The sequence below is a fragment of the Poecilia formosa genome, unplaced genomic scaffold, assembly GCF_000485575.1.
Source record: "Poecilia formosa unplaced genomic scaffold, Poecilia_formosa-5.1.2 Scaffold411, whole genome shotgun sequence".
Classification (NCBI taxonomy): domain Eukaryota; kingdom Metazoa; phylum Chordata; class Actinopteri; order Cyprinodontiformes; family Poeciliidae; genus Poecilia; species Poecilia formosa.
The window spans coordinates 254,645-280,022 of NW_006800350.1; the positions used below are offsets into that span (position 1 = coordinate 254,645).

The 25,378-nt window shown below is 37.3% G+C and overlaps 1 protein-coding gene across 1 annotated transcript in view; it reads right to left on the minus strand.

Annotated features, from left to right (window-relative positions):
- The window catches only part of nlgn4xa (neuroligin 4 X-linked a), a 92,229-nt gene that overhangs the window by 29,684 nt on the left and 37,167 nt on the right, over window positions 1–25,378 (minus strand). The window contains exon 3 of the mRNA XM_007576597.2: window positions 22,576–22,728. Coding sequence (XP_007576659.1) covers window positions 22,576–22,728 — 153 coding nt within the window. The remainder of the gene's footprint in view (window positions 1–22,575; window positions 22,729–25,378) is intronic.

Below are 25,378 nucleotides of genomic sequence, written 5' to 3' on the forward strand. Positions count from 1 at the left end.
CTCTTTGTGACCATCCGGCCACACTTCTCTAGTCCGAATGACAGTGACACATTTTACAAAGTAATGCTGCAATTAAGCCAATGACTGCAAAGCAGCTGACATGCAACCATTGTGGACTCTTAAGGGTCAGGGGCCCCAGGGCCATCTTCTGAAAGGTTGCACTGTAAATAACAACCTAATAACCCATCACAAAATGACTCAGACTGGAGTTCAGAGGGTCACAGAATCAGCAGTCAGCAGTGAGAAGAGTTGTTGAGCATAGCAGACAGTAGAGGAACAACAGAATCAGCCAATCAGCCTGTCTATTAATTATTATTTCTAACTTTTTATCATCAGCAGAGATGATCACATTGAAAATAACATGGAGGGCAAGGACAACATCAATTAGAGTGGGCAAAAAACAATAAACATACAGCTAGACTGCAATGGAGTGGTTTAGATCAGGGGTGTCCAAAGTGTGGCCCTTTTACTGATTTTTTGCGGCCCCCAACAGCAGTTCCAAAATTGTGCAAATTTGGCCCATCCAGCACAGGGACTTAATTCAGATAAGGAGACGTTTCTTGTAATTGTGGTACAATTGTTAATGACATGATTTTATTACAATGCCATTTGCTAAGTACAACACAAAGTGCTGGTCTTTTTATAACCAAGTTCTTATTAAAATTAAAACCAAGTTTGTTTAGAGACTTTTACTGAAAAACCAACTTTGCTGCACACAAGTCAGCTTCTATTCAAGTTATTAAACTTGGCTAGCATTTTGAAACGAAGTGACCCAAATCCTGTTCTTACAGCTGAAAATAAATGTGTTTAATTAACCCCAAATGAAATTGAAAACTACAGAAAACAAGCAAAATCCTTTTAAAGTTTTGGATCCACAATGAAAAACATCCATTTAGTAAAAATAAATAAATAAATAAATAACTGGACTACTTAATTTTATTTATTTATTTATTTATGTTTTTTTTTTAATTTGGACTCCCCTGGTTTAGATCAAAGCAGATTAAAATATTAGAATGGCCTAGTCAAAGTTCAAATGTTGACAAATTCTCTCCATCCAATTTGACTGAACTTGAGCTGTTTGAAAAAAAGTGTCAGCTTTCAGCTGGAACTGGTTAAACCTGGTTCTAAGTACAAAGAACCGAAGCAGGGATCTGGACACAAGCACACTCCACACTTTTCAGATTGTATTTCAGTTTTATGTCATGTTCATTCCAACTCACAATAATTTACTTTTCCTTTAATTGACTCACTACAGACACATTTAATAACCATGATAGTGATTGTGGATCCAGACAAAGTGTTAACCTGTACAGGAAGTAGTTGTGACCACATCCTGTTGAATAGTGAGGCTTTGTGCTCTCTACTCTCTAGTGTTTGGTTAAAGCACCTCAGCAGGCTGTGCTGGAACAGCAGGGGTTGCATAAGAAAATACACACTCTGGTTTTTCATCATATTCCAGCAACAGAATGTGACACATGGCAGGGCCTGAGCGTTTGTCCCTTCATTAATCTCAGCATCGTTTTCTCACTAAGTCAGGGCTACTTTCTTATTTCCTCCTCCTCTCCTGAACTTCCATCTGTGGCGGCGGGCTCTTGGCAGGGACGCTCCAGCTCTGACACCCACATCATCAAAGCCTCGTCTTCCTGAAGCAGCGAAGTGAAGGAAAAACACACGCATAAGCTGTGTGAGACTGACATGACTGATGGAGGATCTCTGCGCTCATGCTCAAATGCTAGCAAAGATGAAAAACAAAAACAAGTGTCAGGCTAAGTTCTCCCTCTCTGTGCCTTCGCCTGGCACCTCACCATCTCATTCCCCTCTGTTGGATGGCTGAGCTAAGTGGGGATGGCGGTTTCCTCTTAGCATACCAAATTCAGTTAAAAACCATAGTAGAGCTGGATTTGACAGGGCATATGGAGAGATATGCTTCCAAAATGAATGGAGGTGACTGTGGCTGTGTGGGTAGAGTAGTCGTCTTATGATCAGAAGGTTGTATGTTCGATTCCACCTTCTTCTCCACGTGTCGATGTTTGGGGTCAAGTGTCTTAACCCATTTGCCTTCTGATCTGTGTATAGATGTTTGAGGGTTTGTGAATGTGACTCTAGTGTAAAGTGCTTTGAGTGAGTCAAAAATGACTGGAGAAGCACTATATAAGTTCAGGTGAATTAAAATGAATATAAAAGATGTTGGATTAAATTAATTGGATGTAAATACAATTTCTCATTTTATGTGAATGTGTAAAAGAGTTTCAGTGTTTTGGCCTTAAATGCACATGGAAACAATTACTGTGTTTCCATTAGAAATGTTAAAAATCAACACTTGAATAGGATTGTTTATGCAATAAGTCATTAACAAACATACCTGGCCATCACCCTCAAAAAATTAGATTTATTAAAAATGTGATGTATTTCCATTAAGCAAATTTGTATTTGAAATGTCAAGTTTCAAGAACAGTATAGCTGGAAATTCCCACAATGTCAATAAAACAGTAAATGGTTGAATGGAAGATGCATTTGTCTAGAAATGTCAAAGTTTGCAAAGCCTTCATGATCTGGGTTTTCCTACAATGTTTAAATGAATAAAAATGTTAGCATGTGATCTTAAAGGTTTAAAAAAATTAAAATGTCTCTCCCTATTGACATTTTGCAAATAGAAATTATGTGGAACAAAAACATTGTGTCTTTTTATACAGTCAATGAAAATATCTGTTTTTTACTGTACCTGTTTTGAACTCTGTTTGTTTGTTTTTTTGTTTTTTTTTTAAAGTTCAAGAGCAAAATGTACCATAGGAAAAAGGAAAGAGAGGAGACGGACACAGAAAAGAGAAGTAGATTTGTCTTTCTCCAGGTTCATCGATTGAGAAGTGGAAAGATGCATTTATTAAGAAAGTACAACAACATCTGTAAAGAAACACAAAGTGAAGAAATCCAAGGACAGAACTATAAAACTTGCAACTATAAAATCTTGTTTCCATCCTTCAGAGAGTACAAAGAAAGGAGCGAAAACGTGGTCAAGGCAATGGAAACAGAGAGGTGTAGATCTTGTCCTCTTTCTTTCCATTATCTGGTGATTTTGTTCCTTTTTTTTACTTTTTTTGCCTCTGTTCTGAATATCCACAGAAATATTGAGGCTGATACCGAAGAAAACACAAAACATTTGAAGCTTGTCAAAGCTTCATGTCAAGCCTGTTCCAAGCATTTGTTTTTGCATGATTGTAAGAAATAGGCTGAGTTTGAAAGATTGTGAATGAAATAAACAGCTAACAATGTAGATGCTGTGGTCTGATCTAACAATATGAAGTTTTTATTATTATAGTTTGTAAATAGTCATCAATGAAATCAAGGCTTTGTTAAAAAGTGCAGAAACTAGAGGCAAAGTAAGTAACAGGAATTTTGCTACATGTATTAAATAAGAAACACAATCAATTTCACAGGAATAACTTCATTCGCACGATGCCATGACATCATCCTCCAACTACTTCCTGTCGTCTTCTTCGTTTGTACCAGTAGTAACATCTGGTTGTTGATCACGTGACTCGTCTGATACAAAAAAAGATGTTTCCATTGCAGTTTGAGAAATAAACCAACTTTAATACAACCAAACAAATCCATCGAATCCTAGTAACACTTTTTCTTGGAAAAAAGTTTTTTGGAAATAGTTGTGTTTCCATCTATTTATGAAATGCTAAACTGCATATTTACTATAAATGGTTTATAAAAACGACATCCTGTCTCCTCAGTTTCCTTAGGTAGAAAACTTTTTACCAGTTGCAATAATAAATTAAACCTTGTAAAACCAGGATTGAATTGAAATGTGTGTTATGTTTATTAATTGGCTGAATCCGCTTGATGGAATTATCTGTATATTTCTGTATATAAATGTAATGTTTCTCCATAAAAGAGCCTTGATATGACCCCTACTGTTTATCATTAACATAACACTAAAATGTTAAACAGTATGGGAAACAATACAAACTGCTCCATTTACAGTGAATGTAAATATCACTGACTTCAAGCATATCTTCACTCATGGAAATATGAGATTTATTTTTGACCCTTGTCATTTGGGGGAAACGGGAAAGGAGAAAAGAAAATCAGCAGGAATCCGAGGTTGCGGATGTGGCAGCGAGGCGTAACAAACTGTCCCGTTCTGACCGCAGCGGTGCTCAGCCCCTCCCCGGAGCCTCCAGCCCGGCACGCCGTACACATTTCAGGGGTGTATAATGTGTGACAGAGCTGTCACAGGTATCAAGCCTGTCTGTGGCAAATCCATAGAGTGTGGCAAGGTGTGTGGGGAGGACGGGCAGGACAAAGATGAGGGACTGGAAAGGAGACTGACAGATTGTCCGGATGGAGGACAGCTGGGAGATGGCGATATGTGTTTTTTCATACATATCTCTCAACACCACTGAGTAATGGTGCATTTGAGGAGTGAAAGTAAACACAGAGTACATGGAAATCTGCAGTGCAACATGTGGAATAACACACAAACACTACAACCCGAAACACACATCACTGCTTGGGCTCAATCTGGGTCACAAGGCATTAAATCCCCTTGTTCATCAGCTGCTCTTACACACACCCCCACCAACACACACTGCAAACCACAACCATCACCTCACCACACACCATCTGTCCTTCAGAATCCCGCCTATTAAATCCACCAGGGTCTAACCGGACTAACCCCCACAGAGCTGCCAGACGCACGTGAACCAGTCGGCTGACGAAGCTATAGCTCCTGCTAACGTAACGTGTCCAAAACCAACTTCAGACTTGCTGTTTTATTCATATTCAGAGCCCCATTCAGAACTTCATATCCTCTCATCCTGGGATGGAATGCAATGGTTATTCTGGATCTCTTTAGTAGGATGCAAGTGGAATTATTGTAAAAAAAAAAAAGCAAGATTAAAGGCACAAGTTTGATTTGCAGGGATTTTTTTTTCTTCTTACAGATTTCTTCTGTTTTAACTTAAATGTTTCAACTCATCAAACAAGTTCTGTTATCAGAGGAGGATTACTAGAGTGAATACAACCAGACGTTCTCAATGATAACTTCATCCTCACTGTAATTAATGGAAGGTCATGACATTATATTTCTGTAGTAAAAGTATTTTTAAAGGGTTAACTGCTGTAATATATGTTTGACATACTGAAATATAAGTTTCATTAAGTTATAAACAACAAAACTAATTTAATAATTTTGTTGATTAAGAAGTTAAATTTTACCGTAGAAATTTAGAATTCAGTGTCAACAAAGTCAGTGAGACAAGAATATGAAAACAACAAATAAAAACCTAAACCTCCTTTTTCAACTGGAGAAAATCAGGATTTTATATTTTCAAACTGTCCTGCAGGACTGAAGCACAGTTAGGGTTAAAGATTGCAAAGAATCTTAGTGGAAGGAGATAAAAGATTCACCCCGCCTTGATGTTTCACCATTCCATTGTTCTTATAAATCAATCATTGACAAAAGATTTACTCCTTTTAGAAGAAAAAATTACCAAAAAAAAATCCTTCAATGTCAAAATAACAATGGATTTCTACTAAATATCCATTCATCCATTTATTATCTTCCACCTGCTGTGGGGGGAGTTCCAGGCCTGCAGAGCCTCTCAGTTCCTTCAGACTAGCTAGCAGAAATTAGCAAACACCTGGTGGAGCTATAGTATTCCAATTTCATGAGAAAATCTAAATTGTGTTTTTGTTAAGCCATAATTATCAAAATTTCCAGACATAAGTTCTTCAATAGATCATCTTGAGTGTATGAATGTCAAATTTTTGGTTTTTATTACTAAAACAAATATATATTTTTTTTAAATTTTCTAATTTATTGATTTAAAACTGTAAATTTGAACTTTCCAGAGTTCATCAACAGAAAAAACAACTTTAGCATGAAAGGTAGTTACTGCATTTTTACTCCCACTTTGAAAAACAAAATGATTAAGGGAAAGGGCAAATCTGACCTCTGCAAAAATAAATAAATAAAATTTAAAATAGAAGACCAGGAAGCAGGTTGTTCAACAGTGTCCTTCATGGATTCATAAATGGAGCCTCAGAGCTGTTTTACTGTCACCTGAACAGATCTGGGGCCACAAAGTTCATACCAAGCATGAAGTGTTCCAGATCCAAAGGCTTTATGGGAACCAAAGGTGAACAAATTCCAAGTGGTAAATAATCAACACTAACATCAGTCTGACTCTTGGGGCATCGATGAGCTGATGACACTTTGTCTTCAAGCTGTGTTCGTCACCTCAGCAAAAGTTGCCAAGTCAGAACGAGTGAATGTGCCAAAGAAACAGAAAACATCAATGAGATTCTGGTTCTGAGATTCTCACTCAATAGAAATCAAATATTAACATCCACTATGAGAAAATATGTTTTTTTTAACCTTCTAAAATGAAAAATAAAAAATTGAAATTTGCATGTTTCCCAATTTGTGCAATTTTATGGTCAAATTACATCTGATGTCACACAAGGAGACAAAATCTTTGAGAAGTTGCTTCAAAATACAAAAACAGGTGCATCTGAATTTAGCTATGAAGTTTAAAATGTCATAAAATAATTATCTGGACTTTACCAAACTCTGCAGTAATCTTAAACATCTGAATTTGAAGAGTTTGAGGACATTCTACCACTCCATTCTATTTATTGAATTTAGCAAATTGCTATAATTTGATTGAAAACAGGAAAATGTTTCTCTTCTTCTCTTTTCATAGAATGTGAAGAAATATCAGGTTTTACCTGGAAGTGGAGATAAGTATCACAAGTGCTTCTCCATGGAAGTGAAGGCACTTTTGCAAAGTGTAGAGAAGAACATGTGATGGAGATGTAAGACTTTACCTAACATGTGAGAGGAAGCTCATACTGATGCACATTCGTTAAGATTCACACGAGGTAATTAGGAGAGAAGCAGCAGGCGCCGCCTCCACACTTGTGTCTCCAGAACATCAAAGCAGCGTTGGCCCACTTGGTGGTCGGCCATCTCACTCTTCTCTTTCTGTGCCCTCAAGTTGTTAAGCGACATTACTCTTTAATCAGCTTGGCATCTGGGGAGTATTCTGCCCCACAGATATCATGCAAATCAGCACAGCTCTTCTTTGTTGGTGGCTGTGTGCATGCTGGTGGTCTGCTGGAGGAACGCTCCATTGTTACATAAAGTTGGATTTCTGCAGGCCTGAATCAAAGCAGCTTAAAATTTCCTGCAATCTCACAGGAAGAAAAACAAGAACCTCTTAAATGTGCCTGACTTTTGGTAAGATCCTGGGTGTTTGTGGGTTTCCACATGGATGGGGATCGTTTTTCTTTTTTTTTTTTTCTTTGCTTCTTGGGTTTTTTGGGATGTTCATTCGGGTCATTGAACATGTTCGGTTCTGGTTGGAGTCTCTCAGAATCTCTTGGAGGTTGGTGTCTATGGCTTTTGGCAAGGATTTCATTAAATAACTGTAACCTCCACTGCTGATGTGTATAAACTTGAATTCTGCAGACATCAGCTCATGCAGAGGATCAGAGAGTACGCTGCTGGTGCAGAGATAACATCAGAAATTTCTACTTTAAACTGAATGTTGGTGTCAGCTTTCAGGGGGGTCACTTGTTATGGTGGAGTTGATTGGAAAGGAAAACTTTGCCATGCCCTTTATTATATTCCTGTTTATTTAAATGACCCTTTAATTTTCATGGAAATTTTTCCATCTGTATCATTCAAAAGCAGAAATATTCTCCATTAAAGATTGTGCTTAAATGTTTATCCAGCAACATATTAAACTTTTTTGTGAATGCAATCATCAATTTTCCTCTTTATGTAATTAACAAATAATTTTCTGCATTTTAACTCTTCTGTAATTAGTTTAGCTATTATCGTCTTCCTCTCTCTTTTTTTGTCAACTTAAGGTGATATTTTCCACCACATCCACATCTCAGCCTGAGTGTCAACAATTGTTTAAAAGTTTTGTGTTTTTGTTTCATTTTGTTTTTACTGTTCCATACATGTAAATTGGTGGATGGGCAATAACCAGAAAATCTATTAAACTCTTGATTTCAAACAAGAAAAAAATATCTTCAGAAGTAATAAACTTTGCAATTTTGAAAGGATTTCAGATCAAGAGAATGGCAAATTTACTGGAATAAAAATATTTTTTTACAGCTTAACAAGTCACAGCATTATTAAGATTCACTATCAAAGAAAAATCATAATATTACTGATTAAAAACCAGGATGAAAAGTTCAGTTCTAATTCTGCCACAGCTGAAAGTCCTGACAAACGAACAAAACAAATATCTGAATTACATTTTAGCGTCAAAAGCCTTGGTTTAATTTACCGTGAAAAAAGAACAATGAAGCCTTTGCCCATTAACCTGAAGTGATCCTTTTTCATTCCTGACTGACCTCTGACCTCCAGAAATGGCCAGTGTCCCAACAGGTCTAGCGAACTGATAGAACTGAAAGCTCAGTTAGATAGCAGTGATTGTTTTTCTCCCACAACTTGGCTGCAGAATAAAAGCCTTCCCTGTTTGCTACAGCAGCTCAAATCCCCGGCCCACGTTGGAATGCAACACGACGTTCAACTGAGCACAAAAAAAACAAAAAATTATAATAATAATAAAAATCTGCAGCTAGATCTCAGCCGGCTGTTTGGTGGAGAGAAAACTGGAGACGGATCTGTCAAGATTCTTTGTTTCCAGGACCAGTCACTGTTTTCATGATTTGACTAAATCAAATCTCAATCAGCTGTCTGAATTTTTAAGCACCAATTTGAAAACTACAGAACACAGGAATGATATTTTAATTCACTTCATGTCCATTCATCCATCCATTTTCTTTACACCCTTGTCCCCAGTGGGGTCAGGAGGTGCTGGTGCCTCTCCAGCCAACGTTCCGGGTGAGAGGCGGGGTCACCCTGGACAGGTCGCCAGTCTGTCGCAGTTCAGTTCATGTCAACTTGTTGAATTTGACTAACAATTACATTTTAATGCCTCCTCTCTTTTTTATGATTCTTTCTTCCTTTCTTTCTTTGCTCAAATAAACTGTAATACTATATGGCCAAGAAGCTTTTTTCATTCAGACATTTTTTTTTAAATTCAATTAGCAAATTTTATCTGAAGTCATCCATTCAGACTGCTAGGACTGAGTTTTCTCTGGTCAAAGTCAGAAAAAAAAATGTTCAATTTTACCTGGCTATAAAAACTGTCTCTTAAAACCAACAATTTTACCTGAGAAGCATATTTGTGTTTTTTGTCTCAGTTTTCCGTTACTAAAAGCAGTTATCTTCATTTCATAACATGCCAGCAACAGCTCCAGTAGGAAAAGCGTTATAAAACCAGAAAATAGGCCAACAAAGCCGCGCTTTGTAAATAACAATGTTTTAAAGTATTTCTTCCGCCGGTTGCCTAGGTTCAGTTGCTGATAATAATCCCCCCGCAGCTGCCTAGCAGAGGAAAATACATCTTTATTCATGCAGCTCTCATTTCCATAGCTCTTCCATCCTAATGCAGAACAGAACAGCTTGCAGATAAGAAAAGTAATATTGTCTGACAGCAGCTTTTGCCATTTTGAGGGAATAAAGATGTGCTGTCTTTGATGTACTGTCTGCAGGAACTGAATAAAGGTGTATCAAGCTTTTGTGCACATAACTTCCTCTTCAGCCTTGACAAAGAGCAAGTGTGATTAAACATAGCTCAGTGGCTGCTGTAGAGTCACACCTTGGAGTCACAAGGCTCTGTGACGTCTTAAGCTGTCTGGATGAATGTTGTTTCAAACAGAATAATGGAGCAGAGAACTGCTTCTCCTGTTCTTCACTAACCACATATAAAGTCTTGTAAGAGTTGTTCATTCAAAGGGAATTTCATTTTATGTCCAACAAACTGAAAACAAAACCATTTAGAACTGTTGGACTTGTTCACATTTTGTCAACCAGTTGAGGCATCATGTTGATCATGTGACTCGTTTGATGCAATAAAAGTGTTTCTATCACTGTTCTGTGAAATAAACCCAAAAATCCTAAATGTTTCATCAAATACTTGACTGTTTTGAAATTGTCATGTTTCCATTTAGCAAATTTATTTTCAAAATGTGTGATAATTTATTATATGGTCAATGGAAATGTAGCTACAATACAATATTTCACAATTACAGTGGCTGACTTATTGTAATATATAACAAAAATAAAAAAGACCCATCCATTAAATTAGAACTTTATTGAAAAGCCGCTTATTTTAGGAACTTTAAAGACATTATATAGCTTAACTATACATTTGTAAGTTTGAATACCTTTATTTCTGTTAATTATGATTTTCCACTTACAACTCATGAAAATATGACATTTAAAATTAAAATCTAAGAAAAATAAACATTTTTAAAATAATGAAGAGTATTTTTAGTACCTACTGAAAGGTTGTTTTTTTTTTCTCCAGGTTCTTTTCATCTGACAAAAGCATCTCATGTTCTAATTTAGAGCGAAGGCCCGAGCACAGTGAGTTTGGTTCAGTTTCAGTGTCCACCCTTATGCAGCAAGGCAACTGCAGCTTTTTATCTCCAGGTTATTTTGGAGCTGGATTGTGCAGGATGAGAATGCGTGGAGTTTTCTAAAGCTCTGAACCGGACTACAAAGTGCTGGTTACAGAAACTGACTCATGCACCCCAGGGAGACATTAGAGGTAAATTGATTCTGCAGGATGACTCTAACTGCTCAATCAATGAAGCCACAAGAATAAAATAATCACCCGGCTGACACATGACTGTCAGATTAGAGAATAATGTGAGTTCAATAGCTATCACTATCTTTCAAGGATGGTTTTTATGCTTTTATGACTTTTTATGATCCTTCAAACCAAAAGAGCTTTCCATCTCTCCAAACAGGATAGAAAAAAAATTGAAAAAAAACTTCATTTGCACCATCCAGCTATTTAATGACATTCTATTTGCAGTGGCATTCACTCTGGGAAAAGCAAATCACACTCATCTAACACATTCATGTATGAGGCTGGAAGGGGCAGAGGCGAGCGGAGAGGCTGCTAGTGCTGCAGCGATGGGAGCCGGCCAGAGAGGCTGGACCCCCCCAGCACCAGGTTCCTCAACCAAACCAAACAAAATACATCTGTTTAAATCAAACGCAGCAACTTAAACAGAAGCATTTGTAACTTTAGGCATTGCATCAAGCGTTTAGAGTCCTGCTCTGTGAAAGGTGCCAGTTTGGACCAGCAGAGGCATCCATCTCCTCTCAGGAAATCTGGGCTCGCTTCTAGCCTCTCAAATCCCTGCAGTACATCTGTTGCATTGTGCAGCTGGCAGTCTGTGTGGAGCAGACTATCATTTGCTCAGCTAACAATGACTTTGTTGCAAACCGGCCTTGCTTACTCCGCCTTCTATCTGTTTCAGACAACAGAGTTAGGAGAAAATGCATGACTTCAACATGAATATCAATGCAGGCTGCGTTCCGTATTGAATCACAATAGCAGTGAGCAGGAGGCTGCGATGCAGCTGACCTTTAAAAGCCAGGTTTGATTCTAAATATGCACGCTTGATACATATATTGCACTTCCCTATAGCCTAAGGTAAGGCACAGCCAGCACTGCAGTCTGTTTGCATCCCAACAGAAGGACAGCAGGAAGTCCAATCTTTGCACAGCATTTCACTTTTTTGACAATTTGTTATGTTATTTCAAGATAATTCTACAAATGATAACTCACAAGGACAAAATGAAAGTAGCAATAAGAAGCATTAAAGAAGCATTAAAACCAATTGTCAGGGTGATATTCTTTCTAAATATGTTTTTCTAATTTTGAAAATTGATCTTTCCAATTTCTTCCTGACAGTGCTGCTCCATTAAAGAGGCAGTTTTCTGAGTTTTCCAGCCACTTAATACCATTTTATAGCACATTTATATATAACAAGTAAATATGTCACAACCTCACCACCTTCTTTGTTTGCTTAGATGAAATAATAAAAAAACATAAAAAGCCTTTCAGCATGTTTGATGCTGCTGCTTTTTCATCTTTAAACAATCTTTAATATTTCATTGCACAGTTTCTGCTCAGAGATGAATTGTCAGCTGTGAGACTTTGTGCTGCAGGGTTTACCAAAGCATGACTCAAATCTAACTGTAGAAACATCTGAAAGGTGTTCAGAGGAAATCAGAAGGACCTGCAAGTGATTCTGTTTCCTTAAAAGTTTGCGGAAATATCAACTTTTTGTCATTTTGCAATTGCAGTACTGTAAGGGAAAAACCTATTCCAAAGCAATAAAAGTGATGAGCTGTGAATATTTTCTGGACCATCGTATGCCGAGTTTTTTTGACTTCTCTGTCTTCCAGTGTGCTCACTTTACGTCATGATAGCAAACGAGATGTTATGTATCCTTTGGCATCACCAAAATCCCAATCTCATCTCGGACAAATTTTTACTTTTGTAACAGTTGCAAAATCACTGAGATTTCAGAGTTACAGAAATATATGGAAAGAAGATTTAGAGCTCCAGCAAACTCTAAAGTTGGTCCAGGCTTTTAGAATAATTACTGTAAGCCTATTTTTCACAGGATTATCCAAATAATCGGCAGGACAGCATCAACTCATGAAGAATGAAGCAGGGAGCGTCTTTACACCAACATAGATGTCGGAACCTTCCCCCTTTCTGACGTACGCTCATTGCCTTCATGTTTAATATAGAACATATCTCAGAAGACAAGTTTTAGTTTGTTCTCAGAATTTATTTTTGTCATTTGAACTGAGCCATTTAAAGTACAGTGGACTATAGATATTTGTGTGAATTGGAAACAACCCATGAATATCAGCGACATCAGCAAATACTTGAGAAACCTAAAAAAAATACATATAACTCTATAATAATAATATTCTAATAGTTCACACACATATTATAAGTTCACATGCATAAATACATAGAGTAAAAATTGTTTTTGCATTAGCACAGAAGCTAACGTCTACAGCCTCATTTAGCTACCAGGCTCAGCCAACCAGTGGGAAGGAAAGTGCATGCAGCTCCTTGATTGGGTGCTTTGCAAATGCCAGCCAATAGCGTGTCAAGCTGCATTGTGTGGCGCCCATCTATTTTACTTGGCCTTCAACTAGTTTTAAACTGTATGTTTGTTTGTTTGTTTGTTTCTTTTTAAACTAAGAGTTTTTTTTTTATTAATATTGTTGTGTTTTAATGTACAGCACTTTGTGTCAGTTGTGGTTGTTTTAAAGTGTTTTATAAATAAAGTTGGTATGGTATGGTATTGTTTGTTTTTCAAATATTTGAGATGTATGCAAGAAAACTGAAAATACTAAAGTAATAAAATATGACTGTAAAATCTCCATTCCTGGAACTGAAAAGCTTCATCAAAGCAGTTCTGAATTTTGGAGTTTTTTTAACCTTTATTGCAGCTGCATGAAACCGACTGAACAACAAATGACTCCTGATTATTAACTGGTCTGTTTGCTGGCAACTCTGCATTTATTTTTACTGCTGCTGATAATTGGTTTGGGTCATTACTGAAATGAGTTGGTTGTGCCGGTATTTGCAGAAATAAGTGTTTCTAAAATATGAAAACAAGCTCCGTTGTGCAGAGTGATGAATTTTGTCTTGATTAATTGATCAAGACACAATTCTTTGTGTCTGTTGGTAGTTTTTCTTCTTCTATACTCACAGGTACACACACTGCCAACCCATCACACTTCTAGCAAACTATCTTCTTTGTATTCATCATGAGTGAATGATTTCTGGTCCTACTGAGCAAAGGTGATCTGTGTGTTTGAAGAACACTGAAATAGATTTTAAGAATACTTTCCCAGCTAATGAACAGGTGTGTATCTGGACTGGGCTTTGGGTTTGTGTTTTAGCCAGAAGCAATTTAAAGAATAGAGTTATAGTAATGGTATGACATGGTGTGGTGGCCTTTGGCTGTGAGCCCTCCAACCATTTCTTATCTGACAGCAAATTAGAACTGACTTCACTTTTATTACAACACAGACCCGAGTGCAGAAAGAGGAAGAAATGACTGAATAAAACAGATTTCTACAAAAACAGATGTTTTGCTTTATTTCACACTTAAATGTATCTGCTCATCTAACAAAGTCTAATATTAGGCAGAAATAATCTGGGTCCATATGAAAGGCAAGTTTTTATTAAAAATAAATAAATAAATAAATAAATAAATCCCAGTGAAGTTAACTGTTTTTTTCTAACCTTGAAACTAAAAATGTAAGTTAACTATTTGAAAACTGGTCAAAAGTCTTTTCTATTACTGTGAAAACCAACTGTGCTTTGGAAAAATCTTTTAATTGAGCCATTTTTACAGCATTAATCACCTGATGTCATTCTACACTATTCATGTCAGATTAAAGTCTGGACTTTGACTAGGTCAAAGACTGGAATTGATGTTTTGCTTTAGATTATTTTCTGCTCCATAATCCCGGTATGCTAGCTCTAAAGGTCATAAACTCAATTCTCCTTCAGGAGTTTCTGCAACGCAGCAGCCCAGACCATCAGAGTCCCACCACCATGTCTGACTGTTTGACTTCTTAACTCTGGGTATCTAACAGGATCCAGTTTTGTTTTCATCAGCCAACAAAATGTTTTCACAAAAGGGAATCTTCCAAATCTTTTTGGCAAACATGACCTTGGTCTCTGTGCTCTTTCTTGGTGAAAAGGGATTTTGTCTTTGTTCCATGTTTTCTTCATTTGTGAATAATAGTTCTCATTGTGCTTCAGGCAGTTCTAGTGTCTTAGAAATGGCTTTTTTACTCTTTCCAATCTGTAGCTTTTGACTTCTTAATGTGTTGGTATGATGTGTTGCTTTATGAGATTGTTCAGCCTGTTGCATGCTGTTGGACATGTTCTATTGATATGGTTTATAGACTCCACACGTCTGGCCGTTTACTTAAAATGAAGCCTAAGCTATCAGCTAATTATTGCTACATATATTTCTAAATATTCATGCTAGCTAGTGCGAGAAGCATGCTAAGGAGGAACACCAAAACAAAAGTGTCCAGTTTAAATGGCAACTGTGCCAAATGCTTCAGAAAATGATGGGCATTTCAGAATTTAAAGAAAGTCATACACAAATATAAAAAACATCAATTATTCAGGCATTTAGGAAGTATCTGACTACAGCAGATTATTGAAAATACTTTTTCTGGCTCTGAGTCAATGCAGTGAGGGAGAATCAGCTGTGCTTCACAGCAGTTAACAACGTGTTGTTGCACAAAGTTACAATTAACATTTCACAGTCTTCATGGGGGCTGGAACAACACCGTTCCATAATTATATGATGTGTCAACTAGATATTAAGGTAATTAGCTTTTTGCCTTTTCAGCTTTAAAGCAATTCAAATGTATACAATGACTGGAGTATATTTTACTTTCTTTATGATTTGCCTGTAAAAGTTTTCATTTTTTCTAGGGCTGTCAACGTTAACATGTGATTAATCTAAAATGAATGAATGAGTTAATATGACATAATGCAGAATAATCACATCACCTATTTTGACCTAAAGCATTGTGTGGCTCACAGCAGCGCGGTCTTGTACTGCGGTCAGCAACACAGAGTGAAAAGATGAGACTGCTGCACTCAGCGGCAAATATCACTTTAAAAGGAACAAACAATGGACTTTTGGGTAAAACCAAAATAGCATATATTTACTGAAATTATGAATTTCAGTAAATACAAACAGTTTATAATTAACATTTCTAATTTACATTTGAAACTAAATGATTTCTTTAAATTATAAAAGCCCGGAAAACTGAGATGTTTTCTGTCATTTTTATATTTCAAGCTTCCAAAGGTAAGCATGGTGATTAATCGTGATTAATCACAGTGCTAGAGTGTGATTAATCTGATTACAATTTTTAATCGATTGACAGCACTAATGTTTTCTCACATGATTGATGTTAATGTTTTGTACTGCTATTAAATCCATATTTTATTGAATCTTCTGACAAAGTCCACCTTGTGTCTGACTTCTTCCTCTCTGCAAGGACAGCCACGGCTGAAGGAGGCTGTCACCAATTGGATATGCTTTCCCTGCAGAAGGCCATTTATGACAGTGTTTGAAGATAAAGATATAGAAATGCTGTGTGACTCCGGCCAGTGGTCAGATATTCAGTCCAGCTGCGAGTCAGACCATGAGGCGATGTCTTCTGACGTGACACCGAAAGGCAGAGGGCTGCAGCTGCAGCTCACATTGTGCCGCCAGAAGGATTGAGAAGGAGAAAAAAAAGAGCCAGCGGAACACACATTTTGTCTTGGCCAGAAACATGACGAGGGCACGGGGAGGAGGGCGCACACAGTCATCTGTCGCTTTGGCAAAACAGTCATTTGCATGACAAATGTTGCTCTGTGTGTGTTTTAGTCAATGTGTCCTGCTGTGTCGGTGCTAATCAGCAGCGGCTTTTCTTCCTTTTCAACTCTGCCTCTTTCCTCTGCCTTTTATGGGGATGTTTTGATAAATTCAGGGGTTTTTTCTTGATATGAAAATAAAAAAAAATGTTTAAAAATGTTGTTTCCTTTGTCTCTAAATGGGCTCACAATAAAGAACACTTGCTGCCTATCTGCGAGTTTTATGCAATTCAGTTTGATGTTGTCAAAGTCTTGAATTAGGACAAAGTATATCATTATTTGAATGTCGGAAAGCCAAAATTAAGCTATGCCATTCTTTAGTAGGTGGACAACAACAAGGCTCCTTTCACACAGGTTGTGGATTTCTAGAAATGTTCATACAAAAAGGAAACACTAAGAACGGCCCAATGCTGTTTTTACTCCCCCAGACCTGTAAGTGGCGCTACACACTTAATATGGGGCATGACTCTCCCACACAAGGCTAACAGTAGGCTACAAGGGAAGGAGAATGGCGAAAGCCGAGTGGACTCTTCTGTCTGGAGTGCCAACAAAGTTGAGCTTCTTCTCTGTTTCATACTGGATTATAAAAATAATAAACTATTTATTGGCAAATTTTTGTAGTTGCATCATATTTAACCTCGTTTTGTATGCCCTTTGTTTTCAGTGAGACAATCATTGACCAGAGACAACAGATGAAAAACAGCTTTTTGGTTAATTCTGGCACATTTACAGAAACATAAATGTGCCAGTTTTGTCCCTGCCAAATAAATTAAAATATTTGAAATTTCAACTGCAGAACAAGCATGTGACATGCCATTGTTTTTGTTTAGCATGGCACATTTGGCGCTCCAATGTGTTTGTTGATAGCTTTAAGTAAATCATTTGTACAGTGGGATGCTACCAGCCATGTTCAGTGTCCCAAGTTTGGTGTTGGCTCACAGTCCAAAGGGACAAGATCGTGTCACATAGGAGATGTGACTTTTGTTCCTTCTCTCACAGATGTCTTTTTATAGCTATCAAGAGTCTTTGTGAAAGATTATTTTAATGTAATAGAATTGTTCAACCCATACACTGATTTTTTCTTATTTTTTAGTAACATCCTAAATTAAGACACTGAAATGATTTAAAACCATCCTGACATCAAGTCTTTGACTATGCCATTCGATTTATTTGGGCTGACTCAAGAGCATAAAGATGGACAGAAAACATGTGAGATTTAATGCCAATTTGAAAACAAATAACATCACAAAATTTTACATTTTTGGGGGCATTGAAAAGAATCTAGTTTGTTTTTTTGTTTTTTTTCACATTACTACCACAACTTTTAATGGGTTGTATTGTGATTTTATGAGAAATGCAAACTTAAAGCAGTGCATAATTTGATACTAACAAGGTGATTGTTGGATTTAAAGTCACTTGTGAAGATATTTTGTTGTATTGCATTTTATCTTGGGGTAATTTGGGGCGTGTTTATAAAATCACACCACTCTTTTCTGATTTCAGTTTCTACAAAACATGTTTAAAAACAATAAATCAAGTCCATTCCAGTTCCCGTTCAGACAGCACGAGGTGTTGATCTGTGTATCACACAAAACTCCAGAAACAGACCATATGTTTCACAAACAGATGCTCTACTAGAGTAGTTTAGAATGAGAGTAAGATCAGTGTTTGCCCAGCCTGGAAGCTTCTTACTGTTCTAGGAAAAATAAACAAAAAACAAATAAACACAAACTTTATGTCTGATTTAAGTTGTGTAATAAAAAAAAACATCAATCTGTAAAAGTAAAAAAGCAATTGAATCAAAATAACACTAGTTACCTCCTGTATACCATCTCCCTCTGATCAAATCCTAACTCTTTACACAGAGTTGCTACTTCAATACAATATAACCTGAGGGCAACCATGCAAGACCCGACTGTCTGTCCCTTAATATTGCCAGTCACAACAGCTTAGATGCTGCTGTTTTTACCTGGTGAATCTGTCTTCCTGTGTTTGTCTGATACAGGAAGATGGTTCCCCAGACTACCTCAGAAACAGGTTTAGCTTTAAAAACACCCTCGGCTGATGTTGACACGTCTCTCTTCATAACACATTTTGTAAACATGAGAATGCCAAAGACCCTCTACTTCACTGTGAGGTTGTATACTTACAGACCAGCAAAACAGAAGGAAAAAACTTGGATTGAGGATTTTCTGTTTTTGGTCTCAGAAAATGTTTATCAAATATTAGAGATCAACCAGAATCATGAAGGCCAGGAACACAACAGACAAGAAGACGTGGAGCAGCTATAAGCAGGGTTAGGGGGTTTCAGGTCAGGAGGAGTCCGGTGGACTCGGTTAGATTGGGAACCAAAACTGAAACATTTGCTCCATTTTCAGCTGGTGCAGTTTGCTTTCACACTGCACTGTTAAACAAATCAAACCCTTCGAAAAACCTGTTCCCAGCTCAGGGGGGAGAATCCATTAACAGATAGTTACTACGTTACTCTTTATCTTATGGAAATATGGCAAGAAGAAATACATTGCAAGAATGCATCAACATAAGAATTGAATGCACTATCATCTAAAATCCCAGTAAATTGTATTGAATGTGGTTAGAACATGACACAACATGAAGAAGTTTTCTAAGTATGAATGCATTTGCAAGCCCCCCCTTTGCTTGTACTGCAGTAGCACAGTTGTGTCATTGGCTCCACCAAAGGTAATGTGTGTGATCTAAAGGAAAAGCATGGAAGTGATGCAGCCACTGACGGCCATCTGGCTCCATGTGTGAGGTCAAAGTGGAGAAGGCCGAGTGCCCCATGATTTCCTGCAGTCCTCCCTCTCCCTGCCAGCGCTGACACAGTTACAAGCTGCTTGTCCTGCAGAACTCACTTGCCCTTAACGTGAGATGCCTGCTTTAGTCCGGCGTCATGCTGTTCACACGTTTAGCGTGCCAGGCCTCGTTGAAAGCTACTACCACCCCAGCAGCATCTGGAGACGTCCATTTGAATCATCTGAATCATAGCAACAGCCACACATTTTTATTGGGTCAGGAAACTGCTGTGTTTGCTGATGTTCACAAGAACTTTCCTACGCTGAGGAGCCGTCCAGCTCATTTTGTTTATGCTGGATCCAGCAGTTCAGTTGAGGAGTCAAGACTGCTAACAGAATGACTTTGGACACATCCAGAGCACTGACTGTCAACTTTTTTCTTGACTCAAGCTATTTCTGTCAAAAGCAGATTGCAAGTTTCCAGCTCTTCAAGTCCTTATTTCCTACTTACTTGGAGAAAGAACTTGTATTTGACAGCATGTTTAACCACAGTCAGGCTTCAAAGCTCAGGAAAACCTCAAAAGAGACACACTACTGTTTTTCATTACAGATGTGTACAAAAGTTTGTCTATGTTCTGCTGCTGTTGAAAAAACATAGTTTTGTGTTGTTTCCATTAAATAAGAAATTGAATTAAAATGACACGTGAATTCACTTGTTCACAGGATAAGTCATTAAAAGTCATGGCAGCGATTCATGTAAACAGTCACATGAGACATTCAGCCAATGACACAACTTTTATGAACTTTTATGAGAGTTCAGATAAAAACACACAATCATCCTCCTACTACTTCCTGTTTTCTTCTTCGACGTTTTTACCAGAAGTAACATCCGGCTGTTGATTTTGTGTGATGTGAAAAGCGTGTTTCCATTACAGTTTTGCGAAATACAGATTTGAACATGGCTCAAAAACCACCTCATCCTTGATCAAAAACTTATTTTTTAAAAACATGAGTTTCTTCAAACTTGGCTTGTTTCCATTAAGCAAATTTATTTTTGCAATTTCAAATTGTGTAATTCTGTGGTTAATGGAGACACAGCTACTGTGAGTCAACAGGTTCTCTGCTTCTTCACCGTAGGTGAAGATTTGAATTTAAGCGGGCCACTTCACTTTTTTTCCTTCAGCTTGACAGCAATGTAGAAACTACAGCAGGTAAGATATTAAACTTTAAACCAGACCTTTAACATGAAGACATGCTTGACCAGTACAGAAGGACAGTGACCAATCTGAGCCAACATCCCTCATAACCTTGTCGTTTCCTCCAAAGTATTGTGCTGGATGTCTTAGTGAACCACTCTGCCACACCGATGGAAGAACAGAGTGAGGAGACCAAATGGGTTTCATAATGGAATTGAGGTCAAAGGAGTTCTGATTGATTTGGGTTATTATCAGATCTTACCAGCACAAAAAAAGAACCTCATTACAGCTGAGGTTGTGTGTGTGAAATCCATCATTTCAGCAAACACAATTAAGATGCTCTGTAAATGATTTGGCAAAGCTCAACAGTATTGCTCAGAAGACTGGCATCTAATATAGATACAAGGTTTGCCACTCTTCTGACACTAGAACAATAACTTCAGACAGAACCACGTGAAAAATATTCCATCAAAACTTTCGTGAGTCCAGTTGATTCCTTCCATTTTGTCTGCCTTTGCGCCCATCCCCCTCTTTTGTTTTGATGTAAGATACTCATCTGCATTTCCTCTCTCTCTCTTTCTTTCTCTTCTTCCTCATGTCTTTTCCTCCTCTCTGCATTGCACACTTTTCCAGCACACCTTTCCCCCCTGGCTCTCCTGCAACTAAATATAGTGACTGGTGCAGACAGCTCAGCCTTATAACAAATGGTAAGCAGAGCAGTGGCGCTGCAGAGGCATGTGCATTTGGATGAGCTGCAGCTTGACTTCAAGAGACAATGAAGTGCATGCATTCAGTGAAGGAATCACAGATACATCATTTCAAGAAGGAAACAATGCAGATAATCAGAATGTATGTGTACTACTATCATAGTTGAAGGCAAAAAAAGCCGTCATTGCTGCAGAGGACCTGTTGCTTTGGCACTGAATACAACAATACATTTGTCTTGTCAACTGAACAAAAAATGTTACTTTTATCTCTGCATGAGGGGCTTCTGAGTGGTTTCCTTACTATGAAAATGAACAGGGCTTCTCTCTGTTACACTCACAAAATTTATATCAAGTGGAGCCAGAGTAGACTGACTCCCACAGAGATAGACTGGAGCAGTACCCACGTATAAGTGGAATAGCAAGAGTAAAGATGATTTTGCATGCACATATTGTGTGGGAGTCTCCAGAGCATCAGCTGCTCCTGTTTATGTGAGGCAGCAGCATGAAGTGCAGAAAGGCAACATGAGAAACATTTACAGAGGAGAAATTATTAATAACTCTGCTTTTCTGACACCAGCACCTTCACAGGATTGTTGTTGTTCTGGGGTCACATGTCACACCAGAAGCTTCTTGAGCAATATGATGATGGGACATTCCCATCATGTTTATATGTGCATATAATTGTCTCAACAAATGTGGCCACATTGCATTTTAGTTTTGAATTTCAAACCATTTGAGGTCTCTTCAAATTCGATCCAAATTTGAAACAGATTTGAAAAGACTCACCAGAAATCTGGAATAAATATATTCAAAATATCTGGTGGTATTTAAGTATTACACAAAACAAAAACACAACCAAAGGTTGTTGTGTACCTCGCATTGTTTTTGTCCATGAATCACATGGCAGCACATTTCCCCTAGTTGTACTGTAGACAGGCATAAGAATGATAAAGCTCTTAAATTATGATGAACCAACAATACGCTGTTCAGTAACCAACAGATCTGCATTTCAATATTAAGTTTACTATGAAAATATTATAATAATCCATTGACTAATATTTGTTTTCTCACTGTATCTACAGGCTGCTAGAAATCCAGTAATAACAAAATGAACTTAAGAATAGAAGAACAAAAACAATATCAACAATTGAAAACAAACATAAAATAAAGATCTGAGGTGCAAATATGAGCAGTTCATATTCTTTGTTCATAATTAATAAAATATTCTATTAGTTTAGCAAAGACTTTTGATATGAGAACTTAAATTTATAAGGACATAATATTGTTTAAAGGTAAAATGAAATGAATGATGTTCAGTTAGATCATGGAGAGTGTTTGTTGTTTTAAACTTTGGCTTTGAGGTGAGTATACTTAAATCTTTTAATCAAAACAAACTGAAATGAACTGAAATATCTCATTGGCAGTAGGGAAACAAAAAGCCTGTGAAACGGCCCATAAAACACCAGATATAAACCTGAATGGTTCTTATTTAACTCCTTCTTAAAAACAATCCCATTGTGGTTTAGGATCGAATGTCGACTCGTTGTTGAACGTGTCTGAATCGGCTCAGTTAAAGTCTAAGTGGTGGACTCACCCAGAACTCCAAGCCGGTAGTTGATTGTGATGACGATTACGTTCCCGTAACTCGCCAGGATGCTGCCATCAATCATGTTGCCGGTTCCCTCCACATACGAGCCTCCATGGATGTAAACCATGACGGGCTTCAATCCATTCTCATCATGAATATCTGAGGAGAAGAAATCACAGGTCAGAAAAACAAACAAACAAACAAAAAAAAACAAGGTTTCTACATTTACAAATTAATTGGCCAAGATTGTGTTTCCAATTTATTTAAATTGAGGTATATTGACAGTTTGGAAAAAGAAAATATTATTATAACTATATATTTTTGGGTTGCTGTTAGTTTGTTGTAAAAGTTTTAGTTTTGCTTTAATTATACGTTACAAACTACATGCATCTACAACATATTTAGACAAAAGCAGATTGCAAGTTTAATGTAATTTTTCTGATGAGGAATAAATTAAAACATCCCAACATTTGTTCTTAAATACAATGGTTAGAATCACACACACTGATGTATCTCATCAGAACCACATGATTAAAATAGCATTGCTCAGCATTTGAAGGAGACTTAACAGCTTTGAGTCTCAGGCATTTAATTTGATGCTCCTGACTGTCGAAGAGAGAGTGAAGCACCCTGGTTTGGGGCTGTGATGCTGCAGGAGGGACCGGTGCACTTCACTAAGTAGATGGCAACATGAGGACAGAATATTATGGAAATATTGAAGCAACATGTCAAGAAATCAACAGGAAGTTAAAGTTTAGAGAGGAACAACAATTCCACTTGAACAAAGTCACAAAACACCATCAAATATGGATGTATTTGATGGTGTATCAAATACACTCTGGAGTATCCATCACAACCACATGATCTTAATCCCAGCTGAAAAGGTGCATGAGACTCCTCTGTCAGAGGAACTGGCCAAAATTCCAGCAAACTATTGCAGAAAAACTTATGAAATGAAAGATTTGCAGTTTAAAAGGCAATTCTACCAAGAAGTAAGAAACAGAGGAGAAATTCTGAATTTTAAGAATAAATGATGTAAATAATCTTCTAATCGTTAAATCCATAGAAATGAAGCAAGAAAAGCTAGTCAGTTATAGAATGTCCATAAATCAAACTTTGGTTTCAACATCATATATTTAATGTTGAGTATTGCTAATATCCGATGTGCTGGTAGTCAGTGATAAATAAACCAGTCCATTGAAAATACAGGAAAAATCTGATGATTAATGATTTTGACATGTTTTTGAATCTAACAGGAACTTAAGTATCCAGTACTTTAAAGGACAGAGTGTGTTAGAAATATGCTTTGACTTCCTCCAACAAATCCTGATGAGCACATCATGGTTTAAACCCTGTAATCTTACATCAGTCTGTTCTCTCTGCTCCATTTGTTATTTGTGTAATGCACTGGGAATATGGCAATTATGGCAGATGAAAACCTTGTTTATGAAACTCTCCGGTTGTGATTAAGCAGGATGATTAGCAAATATGTATCTGGTATCTACAAAACATGAGAATCCTTTTTTATCAAAGAGCATGGAAGGAAAAAGTACTTCCAAGTGAAAAGTGTTTGAACCAAATCTGAGAGCAAAGGAGCCACAAGCATGTTACCAAGAATTCACTCAAAATCTGGCATTTGTTGTAACTTTTTTCACCTAACTCCTTTGAACCGCAGGGTTGAAAGGGAAGGAACATCAGAGCAGTCCTTCCGATGCCTGGTCTCACTGCACTACAGCAAGTTTTGGTTTTACCTGAAACCAACTCCTGAACAAATTCATTCACCCTGCCAGCTCAGAAATCTCTCAAATGTCATTTGGGATGGAAGTCCCTGCTGGTGAAAACTGTAAATCGAAAGCAGAGGTTGGGAGCTGTTCGTATGAAATATCCCAAATGAGGAAACCGAGCTGTAATATTTGCTGGTTATATTTTGCAATTTCACTGGAAAGAAACAGGTGTTTATTTCTAAAACAATCTTTCTTAAAGATTTCTGTGGCTGATGATAAACAAGAGAACAAATTCCATTTAGTCTGACTCTGAACCACTAGATGAGGTTCACCAGTTCAGCTAAGTGATGAAGATGCCATGCTGAAGTTTCCCTCTTTGTCTTCCAAAAGTAAAAACGGTCATTTTGACACTTCACTTTTTGCTTCATAAGACTACAGGACATGTCTCCAAAAAATAAAGTCTTTGTCCCTGAGGACATCTACAAACTATAAAATGTTGCTTTTGGAGAAATTTTGTTTTCCTCTCTTTTCTCACCATCTTGAATTTATTTTTCTGTGGACTCTGTTTTTACAGTGGATGGAAATATCTGGTTCTCCACTGTGTTAGAAAAGAGAAATTGCCATACACAGCACATGAAACATCGGAAAGCACAATTAGAAAACCACAAATGGCTAAAAGGCTAGCCACTAATGACGCTAAAGCTAACATCTGCTTTGTGTTTGTTCGGATTCAATTTGTGAAATTAGTCTTTCCTGGATTTGATCATCTCTTGCTTTCAAACTGAATTACACCAACACATTAAACTTGAACTAGATAAGTCTACGCTGGAAATAAATTATTTCAAACACAGATTGAATTCATGAAAACAAAAATGAACTGATTGTTTTCAACACTCTCTCATACAGAAAGTACCAGAAGATTCAACAAGAGCAAAAAAAAAAAAAAAAATTCCCTGGACTGTGTCTATTGGTCTTAAATTGGATCTTCTATGTGCATACAAAATATTAATCCCTCTTCCTATTGGTGATGGTGCAAAAGGATTTGTTTGCATGATGCACAAATCAACAAAGGTAGATAGCCACAA